The sequence below is a fragment of the Enoplosus armatus genome, chromosome 20 (assembly GCF_043641665.1).
Source record: "Enoplosus armatus isolate fEnoArm2 chromosome 20, fEnoArm2.hap1, whole genome shotgun sequence".
Taxonomy (NCBI): Eukaryota; Metazoa; Chordata; class Actinopteri; order Centrarchiformes; family Enoplosidae; genus Enoplosus; species Enoplosus armatus.
This window is the reverse complement of record NC_092199.1, coordinates 11,911,030-11,923,918: the sequence shown is the minus strand read 5'-3', so window position 1 is coordinate 11,923,918 and position 12,889 is coordinate 11,911,030. Positions and strand designations below refer to the sequence as shown.

The window sequence follows — 12,889 nt, the reverse complement described above, 5'->3', positions numbered from 1 at the left end:
CCCGAGCCTCCTCTGTTGAGTGAGTGAATGTGTAAATGTGTGCGAGAGGTTAGAATCATAAAGAGTAGAAAATCTTCCCGTCCCTTTCCAAAAAAAAAAAAAAGTGTCAATGTTTGATTGAGCTTAAAAAAACCCCAACAACGATCAGACAATTATACAGTACCGAAAGGCCTTAAATGAAAGGTGATTGAAGTATTCATTAATTATACGTACCATACATGCCTCAGTTCAGTCAGTTACTGGGACTAGTGGTGGTACAGTATGTGGGCTGTGATCTCCCGAACCAGGCTGAATCGTGTTTCAATCAGAAAGCCGTATGAAGCTCTGGAGAGGAGATCGGAGCGGCGATTTCTCTTTTTGAATTTGTCTTTAACATGTTTAAAGCTTGCTGTGCTGCCTACCAGTCCCTACAGCAGTATGTTCTGTCCTTTTTTAACCAAGTTCGACTGTCTTTCCAGTGAACCCAAGTGAGGGACGTTTCTAGGGGTCGAGGATAAGAAATGCCCGGAGGGTTTTGTGTGTGTGTGTGTGTGTGTGTGTGTGTGTGTGTGTGTGTGTGTGTGTGTGTGTGTGTGTGTGTGTGTGTGTGTGTGTGTGTGTGTGTGTGTGTGTGTGTGTGTGTGTGAGGTGTTTGACATTTGATCTGTCTTACGTAAAGGTTTTGAAAAAGCTTGGTGGCACTAGCAGGAGTATTATAAGCTTCAATATCCCAAATGAAGGAACTGGGTGGTTTATAGTTTGCCTCATCTCATTTTTTTTTTGTTTTTACGATGAAACAGGGTCCCGGAGCTCAGGTGGGCTGGAAACCTCCAGTGGAAAAATACTACATTTCCCATCACTCCCAGGCACAAATATCAGATAACTCAAACATATCTCACTAAGTGTAGACTGGGTACTGTAACCGACAACATATTAACCTGCTCATACTGACGAGTTCACTTTGTAAACTGTCCGAACACTTGAACTTAGCATGAAGGGAAACTGACGAGTGATTCTGGAAATTGTAGTGTAGATTTTATTTTTGAAGTACAGCCCACCTGACCCCAGTGTTCTCTTGCTGAGTGAAAGTGATGGGGAGCAAGCTTATCCAGGTAACCAACCTTTTTGTTTTTTTCTTTTGTTTTTTTCACTGCACAAGTGATTTATAGTCAGTAAAAATGTTATTGAGACTGAAAAATGCTGACATTTGAGAAGTTGTATGTGAATAATCAAATGGTTGTACTTTGCACTAAGTTTTGTTTTGATTTCGTTATTGTTTTGTTGATAGAAAAAAAATGTTTATTGTGAAGGGATCAACTCATAAACGAAGATAGTTTGGAAGCCCGTATGAAGATGATAGCGAGCGGGATTTGTTGCTACTGACGTACCAGCAAAGTTAGGACTGGTTTTGGCTGCAGACCTCCCACTCATGTAAAAGGCATATCACACTAATTTTAATGCCGTAATGAATTGGAAATATTCAAGAATACTACAAAAGAATTTGCAGCCATGTCTTAAGATGAGTTTAATTTACATACTGTATTTTTTCAGCCACCAGGAGTTCAGCTATGCTTGTTTTGCTGGCTATTGGCCAGTTGTATCTTTTTCCAGAGCTGACCTGCAGATATAATACTGAAGAGACGTGACAGACTTTGGTAGCAATAATGCTTGGCGAGAAAGTGGACGTTGGTGGAGGGCAGATGAAACACACTCTGCTCTTTATCCGCTTTTTTCGAAGATGTACCGACTGATTTTGGACTGACGCCGTGCTCATCGGTACTGTGCAGCCATCTCACTCTACTTTTCAACATTTCTGTCTGACTCAGAAACTGGACACTCGGATTCACCAGACATGTTGACGGACTTAAAGATGAAGGGTTAGCAGCGGGAGGTTGTTTGTGTCCAAACACAGCATGGCGTTCTGCACCAATATGCTAAGAAGAATTCCTGTTTTCCACCCTGTTCATCTCTGTCTCACTGCTCTTCTTCACCTGCCACTCCATGGAAAAAATGGCCTTGGATGTAAATGACTTGTACATGTAAAGTTTTTTCTACACTCATTCTAGATTCTAGGTATTTTTATAGTCGGAAGAAAAAGAACATTTCTTCTTCTTGTCTTATGCTGAGAGACAGCTGCCTGTATTCTTCTCTAGCATGTAGCGTGTACAGTATCTGTTGGGTTTCTTTTTTTTCCCCCTTGTTTTAAATAACATGCAGATATTTATTCATCATTTGACACAAATGACGACTCACACTCTGTGATCTGTTCTGCTGAAAACGCGTTTGTACATTTTTGAATTCACAAGGGGAGATTAATTCGTGTGGAATGAATCTGGGAGAATTTATTGAATGAAGAAAAAAAAAGTTCAAAGTAAAGTTATATCGTCTTTGGCGTGACTCGCCGTCGCGTGCAAAAGCTTTGAATGTGACCTGCTCCGAGTGGTCGTTTGTTGAGGTCGTTGCACTCTTCCATAATGCTGACGTTTGCTGTGACCTCTTCAGGGTTGCGGTTGTAGATATACGGCAGAGTCTGCAGTTTGTACTGTTGTCTTCCCAGATGGAGTCGGATCCTGTATGGAAACACCGATTTCTTTTTCTTTTTTCTTTTTTTTATTGTATATCTCTGATTCAGTCGTTTTGACCTACGTTTTGACTGACAAATCATATGCTATATTTTCCATTATTGGAGTCGTAGGTTGTGAGACCTCATAATGTCAACACATGACACCTAAAACCTCATATCCAGGCTTGCTGAGTTCAGCTTCCTGTCTTTTAGTGCAACTGGAGGTTTGCCCCAACAGATTTAATACTTCATTCTTTATAGAAATGAATAATTTTTGCATTACAAAGAGGAAATGGGATGACACTTGAAACACAGCAGGCTATACTACACTTAATTCTCTCCCTGCTTCATAGTTTAGCATCTGGTTTTGACAGATAGTTTGGGGACTAACAGGACTGGCAACAGAACAACTAGACAGTGAGACCACAGAGCTGACAAAACATTCCCCTTTTAGCAGAACTGAAGGTGATTGCACTTTACAAATTTCTCCATTTAAACTCCCGCTCTCAAAATGACCAAAGACAGATGTTTGAACTTTAAACTGGTCACTTTATCCATCAGGGTTTGTGATCACACTTTTGGTAACATTTTCCTCTTCTTCTAATAAATCTTAAATCAACAAACTCTGAGCTGAAAGAAAACAAACTGGCCTGCTAGTCTAAACACTGTGCCTCTGTGTCTCAAACTTTGCCTCTAAACTAACCTGATGATGAGCCCTGGGGAAAGCACTGACCACGTGACTGTCAGTTCGTTAAATTATAATGATGAAACCTAAACTGTAAATATGAATTGTCATTTTTGTGATTATTTTTTCTCTCTCTCTCTCACGCTCACTTCCAGTGTCCAAAGAAAGTTTGCTCAAGGCACAAACGTCACTACTGTAGTAGTGCATGGCTTGCCTTTTTATGTGACATGGGAAGATAAAAAGAGAATATTGTAGAAAAGAAAGTTAAATTTATGCCTATTTTCAAAGATAAATGTATAAATTATAACATTATTGGTTACAGCTGTATATTATTTTTGAAGATCCCCAAATGATCTAATCCTAATTGTTACTGGGGAAATATAATTTCAGTCATTGTAAAAAGAGAAAAATTTAAAGGTAAGCAGTGAAAGTAAGATTAGAAAAATAAATGGAATAAAATGACCCTGTGTTTGGTTGCCTCATTTGTTTTGTGTGTTTGCATGTACTGTATAGATTCAGCAGAATATAGGTTTTGCTTGCCTTTAGGCTGGATTTTACCACACATACTCTTAACACTGTTAATTTGACAGAATACAGCTCCAGGTGTTAAAGCATGTCACCAGCTCAGATGGCAAGTCACTATAAATAAAAATGTGATGCTTTCCTTTTTGATCAAGCCATACGTTAGTATTTCATAACAATTTAATTTTCAGTTCCATATTAAACAAATTAATATTCCAAATGTAAATATTTGTTAAAGTTAAATTTGTTCCACTCTCTCTGCAATACTCATTGATGTATAAGCTCCATATGATTGTGTGTGTGATCATGAGTCGCAGAGCTGTTCTCCTGACATTTGATCACAGAGGTGTGTTGTTAAATACATACAGAGCCTGGAGGTGTTCTTCTGGTTCCCTCCTCTTGTTTTGTCCATAACCAGATACCTGATCCTGGGTCCTACTGCCTCCAACCTGTCAGCCCCACCTGCAGGTTGTGGACATGTACTGCATGGGCTCTCAACCACACCTTGCACTTTTTGTCACAGTCATGTTAATACCTTCACCAGTTAACACTTATCAACACTATATTAACTCCCACAGCTGCCAGAAGGAAGGTGTGACGCCCATCTGCTGGTGAACCAGTGGTGTACAATAATCATGATTTATTTTCAACTGTTCATTTGCGTCATGAAACTTGCTGATTGAGTCAGACTGCACAGCATCGGTGATCATGACTGCAGCCATAGGATGACAGAGCTTTGTCTCTCTGCTGTCGCTGTGATTGTGGCTGTAGCCGTGGCTGCTTTGGTTGTTATGATTATGGCTGTGACACAATTAGTTTATTTCTGTAGTATCTGCGGAGTGTTTCCACCAGAGTGGACCACCTGTTTCAGGTATCAGGGGGAACGAAAAACTTGTTGCGAGCGATGTAAATATGTACATATTATCGCGTTGACCCTTGGGGGCTCCGTACAGGTACGACTTGATTATTTCACCCATTAGTTTATTTGTCAATCGACGTATAAAGTGATCAACTGATCATGACATATAGAGCACCTAGAAGTGTTACAAAAACCGTTGGCTTCTTGAACGTCACACCGGTCAGACTGACGCCGGAACCTCTCCTCTCCTTCTTGCTCATTACGGACGTATTTTGGTGAAACACCCACATACAGAGCGAAGCGACACGGCGGGACTTTCTTGTCAAAACGCGACAGTAGGAGCTGCAATTTTCACCTCGAGTAGAAACGTTTTAATGTCGCAATGACTGAAAATCATGACGTCAGCCGCCATATACATTTCAGTTGTTTTGTTTAATAAAAATGCCCAGGTGCGTATCAATGGCAGGCTAACAGCTGAAGCTAATTCACTTTATTTCTGGCACTCCACTAGAGATGTGTGCTTGTCTGTTTTCATTTCATTCTGTATTTTGAAACGTTACTAGCTTGATGGAAATGAGCCGCTAGCCTCTGTGCCGAATGACTGTTAGCTAATGGAGCAAAGTAAGAGTAAAAGTTGCCCCAAAAACACAGTGAACTTCATTCTTCTTAGCGTGAGTGAAGGCTGAACATCCAGAAAGAAAAAAATATACTCATAGCTACTCATTATAATCTACAGACTAACTTTTGTGCGTTTGTTTCTGTGTGAAGATAGATGTTTGGCAGTTATACATTGGTAGAAACTGTTCACCCATTGTTTGTCCTGTTAATGTTTTTGTTTAGGAGGTAAAACAAGACAGTTAGCATTTCAAAGATGGAGTCCCTGGCCCCAAGTACTGAGGTTCGCCTGGTGGTGGGCCAGTGTTTCCGGACCCTCACCACGTCCACAGATGACAAAGACATCATCACCGCTCTTCAAACACTCCACTCTTACTTGGATGAAGGACCAGAGAGTAGAACCACTTCAGCTCAGCGGGCAGAGTTCAGGAGAGCTCACTTCACCCGTACCCTTCAGTTCCTTGTCAGTAACATCCAGGCCGACTGGTTGTCCGGCCTCTCAGCAGCCCAGCGCGCAGAGTTATGGGACGGCCTGTTCCTCAAAGGCCCTCCAGAGCAGGCGCTGCTGGTGCTGATGGAGGGAATAGGAGAGCTAAGGTGGGTGATGTTGGATAGGATATGAGAGGCATGTTAATAATTTTTGTCTGTTCACTATTTAGTCTGTTATTGTCTCTCCACCACAGAGCCAGCACTAATCTGGACCACTTGGTCAGCATCACCGAGAAGTACCTTCAGAGTGGTCGACTCGCTGACCTGCTGTGGTCCTACTGTCTGGAGACAGGACCCTCTGACTCCCCCCAGCTCCGAGAGGCTCTGCTGGGACGTATTGTGGCACTGTCGGACCTCACCGCCAACAGGCTACATCCAAACAACAGGCCCCTTTTTCTTCCTCAGCGGTACTACCCACTATTGGCCGCAGAGATGCTCGCTGCCTTGGAGCGGACCTGCCAAGCACTCAAAGGCGAGGGAACATCTTTTAAACCAAAGATTCGTTGTTGTGATATCAAAATTACCCTTTCTCATCCTGGCAATTTATCTGACTTGTGTGTTTAACAGATGGCACAGACTGCTCCTTGACTTTTGTGGCTCAGACACTTGGAAAAGTCTGCATCCAGGGCCACAGTGGTAAGTTACACTTTTGAAAGCTGTACAAAAAATACAGAGTTGCAATTATGTCTTTTTATATTGTGTTTCCTCCCATTCACACTGCAAGCGCCAGGTTTGACTGTCCAGGCCCATGACATGAATTTCATGTCCATGAAATTCAATTCACGGTTCACGGTTAAGAACATAAGGAAATTATTGATTTTTGTTGGCTGTTGGTCATAGCAAACTTTTCTTGGCTCTCTAAGTTTATTATCTATCACACATTAATGACATTTTTCTTTCAGTAACTCTATAGCAAATAAATTGGACTCCTGGTTATTTACTGCAGGGTCCATAGTGACACAATCCCTTTTATCCTCATCTGACATTTAGTTTTTCTGTCTCCAGGTGTGGTGCTGGCAGTGATGGCTCCTCGGCTGTCTGTCTGCACACGCTCAGACATGGTGTGGCAGAGGGTCTGCTGGAAGCTGCTGGCTAACGTTCCTCAGCGATGGCTGGAGAGTGTGCTCACTGGTATGGTGCAGGCTGTCAGCGGGTAAGGTGGCTGGAGCTCAGTCTTACACATTTAAACAGCAAGCAGTTTATCTGGCCTCTAGCTATCAGTTCTATCTGCCTTGACTGACACCAGTCTCTTGCCTCTTTATTTCAGGTCTGATGCCCTGGGCAGGATCATTGGGAATCTAGTATTAACGAATAGAAAGGCCCAGTTTGTCATCACTCATAAGCTGCTGTTACTGCAGTACAAGTATGAGGTGAGAAGATAACTTGCAGGCTGACAGTAAATATCATATCATATAATATCATATAAAGCATCTGTTTTTGTTCTCAGACTCGAGTCTTGAGAATTGTTCTGGGTTACCTCGCAGCAGACAGGGAGCGAAGGCCACTGCTCATCCAGGTGAGTGTGTTAGGATGTTCAGCAGCCAAATGACATCACGTTATATATGTTGATGATTTTGGCATGTATGTGTATGTATGTGTGTGTGTGTGTGTGTGTGTGTGTGTGTGTGTGTGTGTGTGTGTGTGTGTGTGTGCTCTCAGGTGTTACGGTCTGTGTCCCAGGCCTGGGCTAACCCCAGTGCAGTGAAGCACACGCCTCTAGAGCAGCAGCTGTATGTCAGCAAGGCCTTACTGCTGAGTGTGAGTCTGCTGAAAGACTCTGAGCTACAGGAGTTACGCTCAGGTACAGATAACAATGTTTGTTAAAAATGAAAATGATTATGCTCCACATCCCTTGTATGACACGCTGTATTCTGCAGCACAATTTATATTAGGAGCTAAACAAACATTATTTCTTAGGAAAACTGCAAAAAGCATTTCAACCTGACAACTGTGTGTTATTTGGGTTCTTAAGGTTGTGGACTTGTCGTGTTCCTCTCTTCTCAGACCTACTTCAGTGTATGCTGGGCGGCATGCAGAGCCACCTGGACAGCAGCGTGGTGCGTATCAGGCGCATGGGCATGGTGGTGGGGGAGTGCCTGAGCTCTCGCATGGATATCAGTGGAACCAAACTCAAATTTGAGGTACAGTCAAAGTGTAAATTGCAAGATGCAATGCCGTCAGTTACGACAGCTGCCTAGTCCGCCTAATGGGCTTCACAATGTTTGATTCATCGCTTGATTGAAATGCCATTGTGAGAACTGTGTCTGAGTTTGCATTGTGCTGTGTTGTAGTATGATCAGGATGAGGAAACTCAAGAGCTGCTTTCTCTGATGACTCCCATTACTGGTGATGAGCCAGAGGCTGAGCCTGTAAACGGGTAAGTGTTGTTACGTCTCTGTAACTGATGTTATGTTGATATTTGGGAGTTTGGCCTGTTGTTCAGCATCTCTTTGACAATTGTCTCAAAATTTAGATAATGAGAACTTATAGTATCTCTAAATTCTGAGGAATCTTAACTGATGTGCTACAAAGCTACAAAGCAGTTTTGTGTACCACTATGAACTGCCAGGCATTACTATCCCTATTTTCACTCTGTGTTTGTAGGCACAGGTTTTATTTAAGAGAAGTTCTGTCGTCTGCAGGGTTGACTCTCCTCAAGGGACCAGTGAAACGACTCCATCTACTCAGAATGTATCACCTCAAAATAAGTCAGGACCTCAGCCATCGAAGACTGACCCAGACTCCGACCTGGACAGGTAATAATTAGCTTGTCACTTCAGTCACTGATGCTGTTATAATACATGCATTTGTGTTATGTACTAAAGGAAGTGTTTTTTTCACTGGTGCAGCGATGATGAGCTCACTCCGTACGACATGTCTGGCGATCAGGAGATAAGTAAAGCATCCCCACCCCGGTACCTACGAGACTGTATGGAAAGTATGGCTCCACAGATCACACTGATCTTACCGATCACCTGCTATTTAAATGCTGTGTTACTAGCTCCAGCTCTGATACTTTCTTATCTGTCGACCCAACCAGCTTTAACTTCCTCCGAGGACCCGGCGCGTGTGGAGCTCAGTTTGAGAGTCGCTGAGGGTTTGGTGAGGAAGAACGTCTTTGCAACCAGAGAGGTATGACTGCAACACGCAACAGAAATGTCCAGTGCAGTTTGAAGTCTAACAAGTCTTACTCGCATGTTGGTTTGCCTTTTTTCAGATCAGTGTCCAGCTGAGCAAAGTGCTTCTTCACATGGAGGATAAATACAGCATAAATGGCTTCCTGAGTCTCAGACAGGCGACCATGGTGGCGCTCACTGTCACCGACTGTATCCCTGTATGATCTTTCACCTCCAAATTTATGTTCATTAATACACAGTTTTATCACCATTTTCTGTTTATTTGTTTTAGCTTTTCTCTCTGCTTTCCTTGATAGGTGACTCAGTATTTGACCACAGAGTTTTACTCCTTGAACTACAGTCTTCGCCAGCGGCTTGATATCTTGGAGGTGAACACAACAGTGGCTGTGTGCCTTCACCAAATACATTAAGTGATTGATTTGACCTCTTCTGATTATTGCCACAAGTGTAATCCTGAGGCTGTTCTTGTTTTGGTTCATCAGGTCCTTGCCCTGGCAGCGCAGGAGCTCTCTAAGCCAATCACTGAAAAGAAAGATCCATCTATGGTTATTGTTGCCAGCACCGATTTGATTCCATACCCCGGTGACAACCCTGTTCACTGGCGACAAGAAGTAGAGAAGCGGATTCAAAGCAAGACAAAACGCCTCAGGAAGGTAGTTAAAGTAGACATTTTCATCTTCCTTTTTGGTGTTTGGGTGAAGGCTTACTCCTAAGTTCTTCAGTAATTTCTCTTGTGCTACAGGGTCCCACACAACCTCCAGCTAAGGCCACCCCCAACCGTTATGCCCCTGTTGCTGGGCAATTCTTTTTTCCTCTGCTGAGGAATTATGACAAGTAAGTATGTTCTTTTATGCAAATTTAAAAGCTCAACAGAACATTTAAAAAACTGATATGTAATACCTTTCTGCTAGGCCTCAGGTGACCTTTGACCTGTTGGGCAGCGACCATCTGGTACTGGGCAGGTTGATCCACACCTTGGGTCTCTTCATGCATCTGGCAGTCAATGCACCAGTAATTTTATCCATCTATCCGTGCTGTTGTGACATGATCTCAGATCATGTAGAGCTTTATATCAATGTGCTAAATGTTTAGGTGTAACTCTTGATGCAGTCATACAGGTAGTCTTATATTAGAATAACAATATTCCCCAGCTCTACCCCTGTGGGACTCCTATGACTGTTATGACGTTTTTTGCAGATAGCTGCACAGATGGGTCGTGCTTTACTGGACTTTGTGTGGACAGTGCGCTACCATGTTGACCAGTGAGTATGATGCATATCAGTGTTTTAGATTGTGAATTGTGTGAAGAATCTGTTTGTGGTTATTACTGCTACTAACCAGGCTTTTTTTATCATCAACCCTTATTAGGTAACTGTATGGCTATAGCCTCCTCCTATAAATTAAAACAGTCAGACAGGCCTAAACAGACTATAATGTCTGGACCAGATGTTTCGTTATCTTATTTCAGTCCGAGCTGTAACCTAAAATCTATCTGTTAAAGGATGGTGAGACGAGGCGTCCTCTTCGCCGTTTGCTCTGTGTTTCTGAGCATGCCTAGTCAAAACCTGCTGGTGGACCTCAGTGATCAGCTGTTTGAGACCAGAACTTGGCTGGCAGGTAAAAAAACACTACTGATGACAAAGGTTTAAAGTTTCCTCTTCTTGAAACTTGGATACAGAAATGTTCTAATTTTATAGTTAAAGCTCAATCCAGTTCTGTTATTACAGGGCTACATTTTCATACATTAGTATTTAATTTAGAACTTACACATGAATAAAGCAATACATTTGGTTTGTATGTTACTAATAATAGATTAACCCTAAAACACAGGATTCTTGTAAATGCACAAGGTCTGAGGCTGCACCTGCATAATGTAATTCTGTCGGGGATGTCCCCTCAGTGACACACAAACACGTACTGCACACACATGCACAGCTGGACCGAGCATTTCTGGGAAATACATGAGGAACCAGGATGTCCTGTACAACACGGACCGTCCATGACGTGATTGGCTCATCAACAGTTGGATGTTTCTTTATCCCTCTGAGGATAAAAGTAGTTTCACATTGCAGTGAGGGCGTGGAGCTGAATGACACATTTTTCTCCTCCCACGTAGGATTGATAATTGTGCAAAGAAAGTGCTGGATTATGTGCAAGCACTGATGAAAAATGTGATTTTTGCTTTTGTAATTATACTGTAGACTTTCTTGCATCCTGTTGTCACCACTGCTAAAGCTGCTGATAATCTTTTTGTTTTTTGTGTTGTTAATATCCACAGATGTGGCTGAAGGAGACCCTGATGCAGATTGCCGGAGTCTGGCTGTACAGAGTCTGGTACTGATGGATAAGAGCCTGAAGAAACAGCTACAAGATCAACAAGTCATGGAGACATGATCGCAATAAACAATTAAATACTGAATTGGTCCTCCGCCTGGACCCTCGCGGAGCCTGGAGACCGGAGTATTGAGGTTGATGGAAGTGATGTTCCGGATATTTGCTGGCAGGGGGGGCTGGCCCTTTTATAGGCTCGGCTGGCCAATTTTTTTCATATCCTGGAACACACTGCCAGCCAGCCAGCGGATAAGAAGGGCACATGTCTTCTCACACGTTTGAGAATGTCTTTCTGCATCATACACACACACACATTTCAATACACTTTATTGTTTAGATGAACATATTGTGTATAATTTATGAACCAAATAAAATATTAATTGAATGGAGGATAGGATGCCATTTCTTGTCCACCAATAACATGTATGTTATGAGGATATCCTTTTCATCCTCTTTCCTGTACTGGCACATCTCTCTGTACTGTGGTTGTTTGTTTGCAAGGATATCCTGTGAATATTCACGTGCATACACACATTCACAAATAATACAAAATACTACTACGGCCTTCCCTTGTGACATAAATGAAATGTGTGTTTATCTGTATGTTCCCAAACAACGAAACATTTTGAAATATACAGTTGACAGCTTTCATCCGTAATGGCCTTGACTTATTATTATTATTTAGACGATGATCTGCATTGACTGTTTTTGTGGTTAATACAGATTTTTGTATGTATGTATTTTTTTTGTGCTACCTTTTTTAACTTTTGACACAACTGCATATCGATCCAAAATAATCAAATGTGAGCACTGAAAATTATATTACCCTAAAACTTTCACACTTCCTTTACAAGATTATGTCAATGTCTTAGGATACTTTCACTTTATTACTACTGCATAATGTAAGTTGAGATCATCAAGAATACCAAAAATATTTTTGCTACTGGACATGTCATAGTTCAACTTCAAAGCTTTTCTGATGTGTCTAAGTACATCGTTCTGCTGAATATCAGCAGTTCCTCTAAACATGCTGGTAGAGTTAACAGTGTTAGTCTCAATGAAACTAAACTCCCTTGAAAATTAACTGTCAAGAACCTGTGGGAACTGCATCAGAAGAAAATGGCACATTCTTTCGGCGATAGACTGCTACCACTTTAACACCACCTTCGACAACAACTCGGGTTATGTTCGTTGTTTTCCGTAACTCCTCCTCCTGTTCAGCCTTAGAGGTTGTCAGGGGCAACTAGGAGAGACGCTTTTTGACCACACAGGAGGCTACATAACAACACTGGAAGTTACGGTCGATGTTTTAAGTTGTTTCGATAAGTCGGCATTAACCTGAAGAAAACGACAGTGAGGTTGGTCTTCTGGTAATTTAACGGAACGGTTAACTTCATTTTATAGTAGCGAGGGCCAGCAATGAATGCTAACTTTGGCTAGCGTAGCTAATGTTAGCAGCTAAAGCTAACTTAATCATTTGACACAACGCTACTAACGTTAATGGTAGCTGATAGCGCTAACTATTTTGGTGAATCCATAGCTCAGTTAAAGTCTACATTGTTCATCTGTACCCATTAATGAACTAGCTAGCTTAAGTCAACTGACGTTACATATAGCTAAAGTGAAATTATACATTTGGAATCAGTGCATGCTATTTGATGGTACGTTCTAGAGGTAACTAGTGATTACCGAGCTTTTAAAACATGAAT

The 12,889-nt window shown here is 42.0% G+C and overlaps 1 protein-coding gene across 1 annotated transcript; it reads left to right on the top strand.

Annotated features, from left to right (window-relative positions):
• Window positions 1-5,479: 5,479 nt before the first annotated feature.
• Window positions 5,480-11,837, top strand: telo2 (TEL2, telomere maintenance 2, homolog (S. cerevisiae)). The gene is made up of 20 exons (XM_070927060.1): window positions 5,480-5,820; window positions 5,907-6,184; window positions 6,280-6,348; window positions 6,718-6,865; window positions 6,980-7,082; window positions 7,160-7,228; window positions 7,372-7,513; window positions 7,717-7,853; window positions 8,004-8,089; window positions 8,355-8,468; window positions 8,562-8,650; window positions 8,753-8,844; window positions 8,930-9,046; window positions 9,146-9,217; window positions 9,332-9,502; window positions 9,592-9,683; window positions 9,761-9,860; window positions 10,047-10,111; window positions 10,351-10,466; window positions 11,128-11,837. The coding sequence occupies exons 1-20, from the start codon at window positions 5,480-5,482 to the stop codon at window positions 11,241-11,243; spliced, it is 2,517 nt and encodes an 838-aa protein (XP_070783161.1). The 3' UTR covers window positions 11,244-11,837.
• The last annotated feature ends 1,052 nt before the right edge of the window (window positions 11,838-12,889 follow it).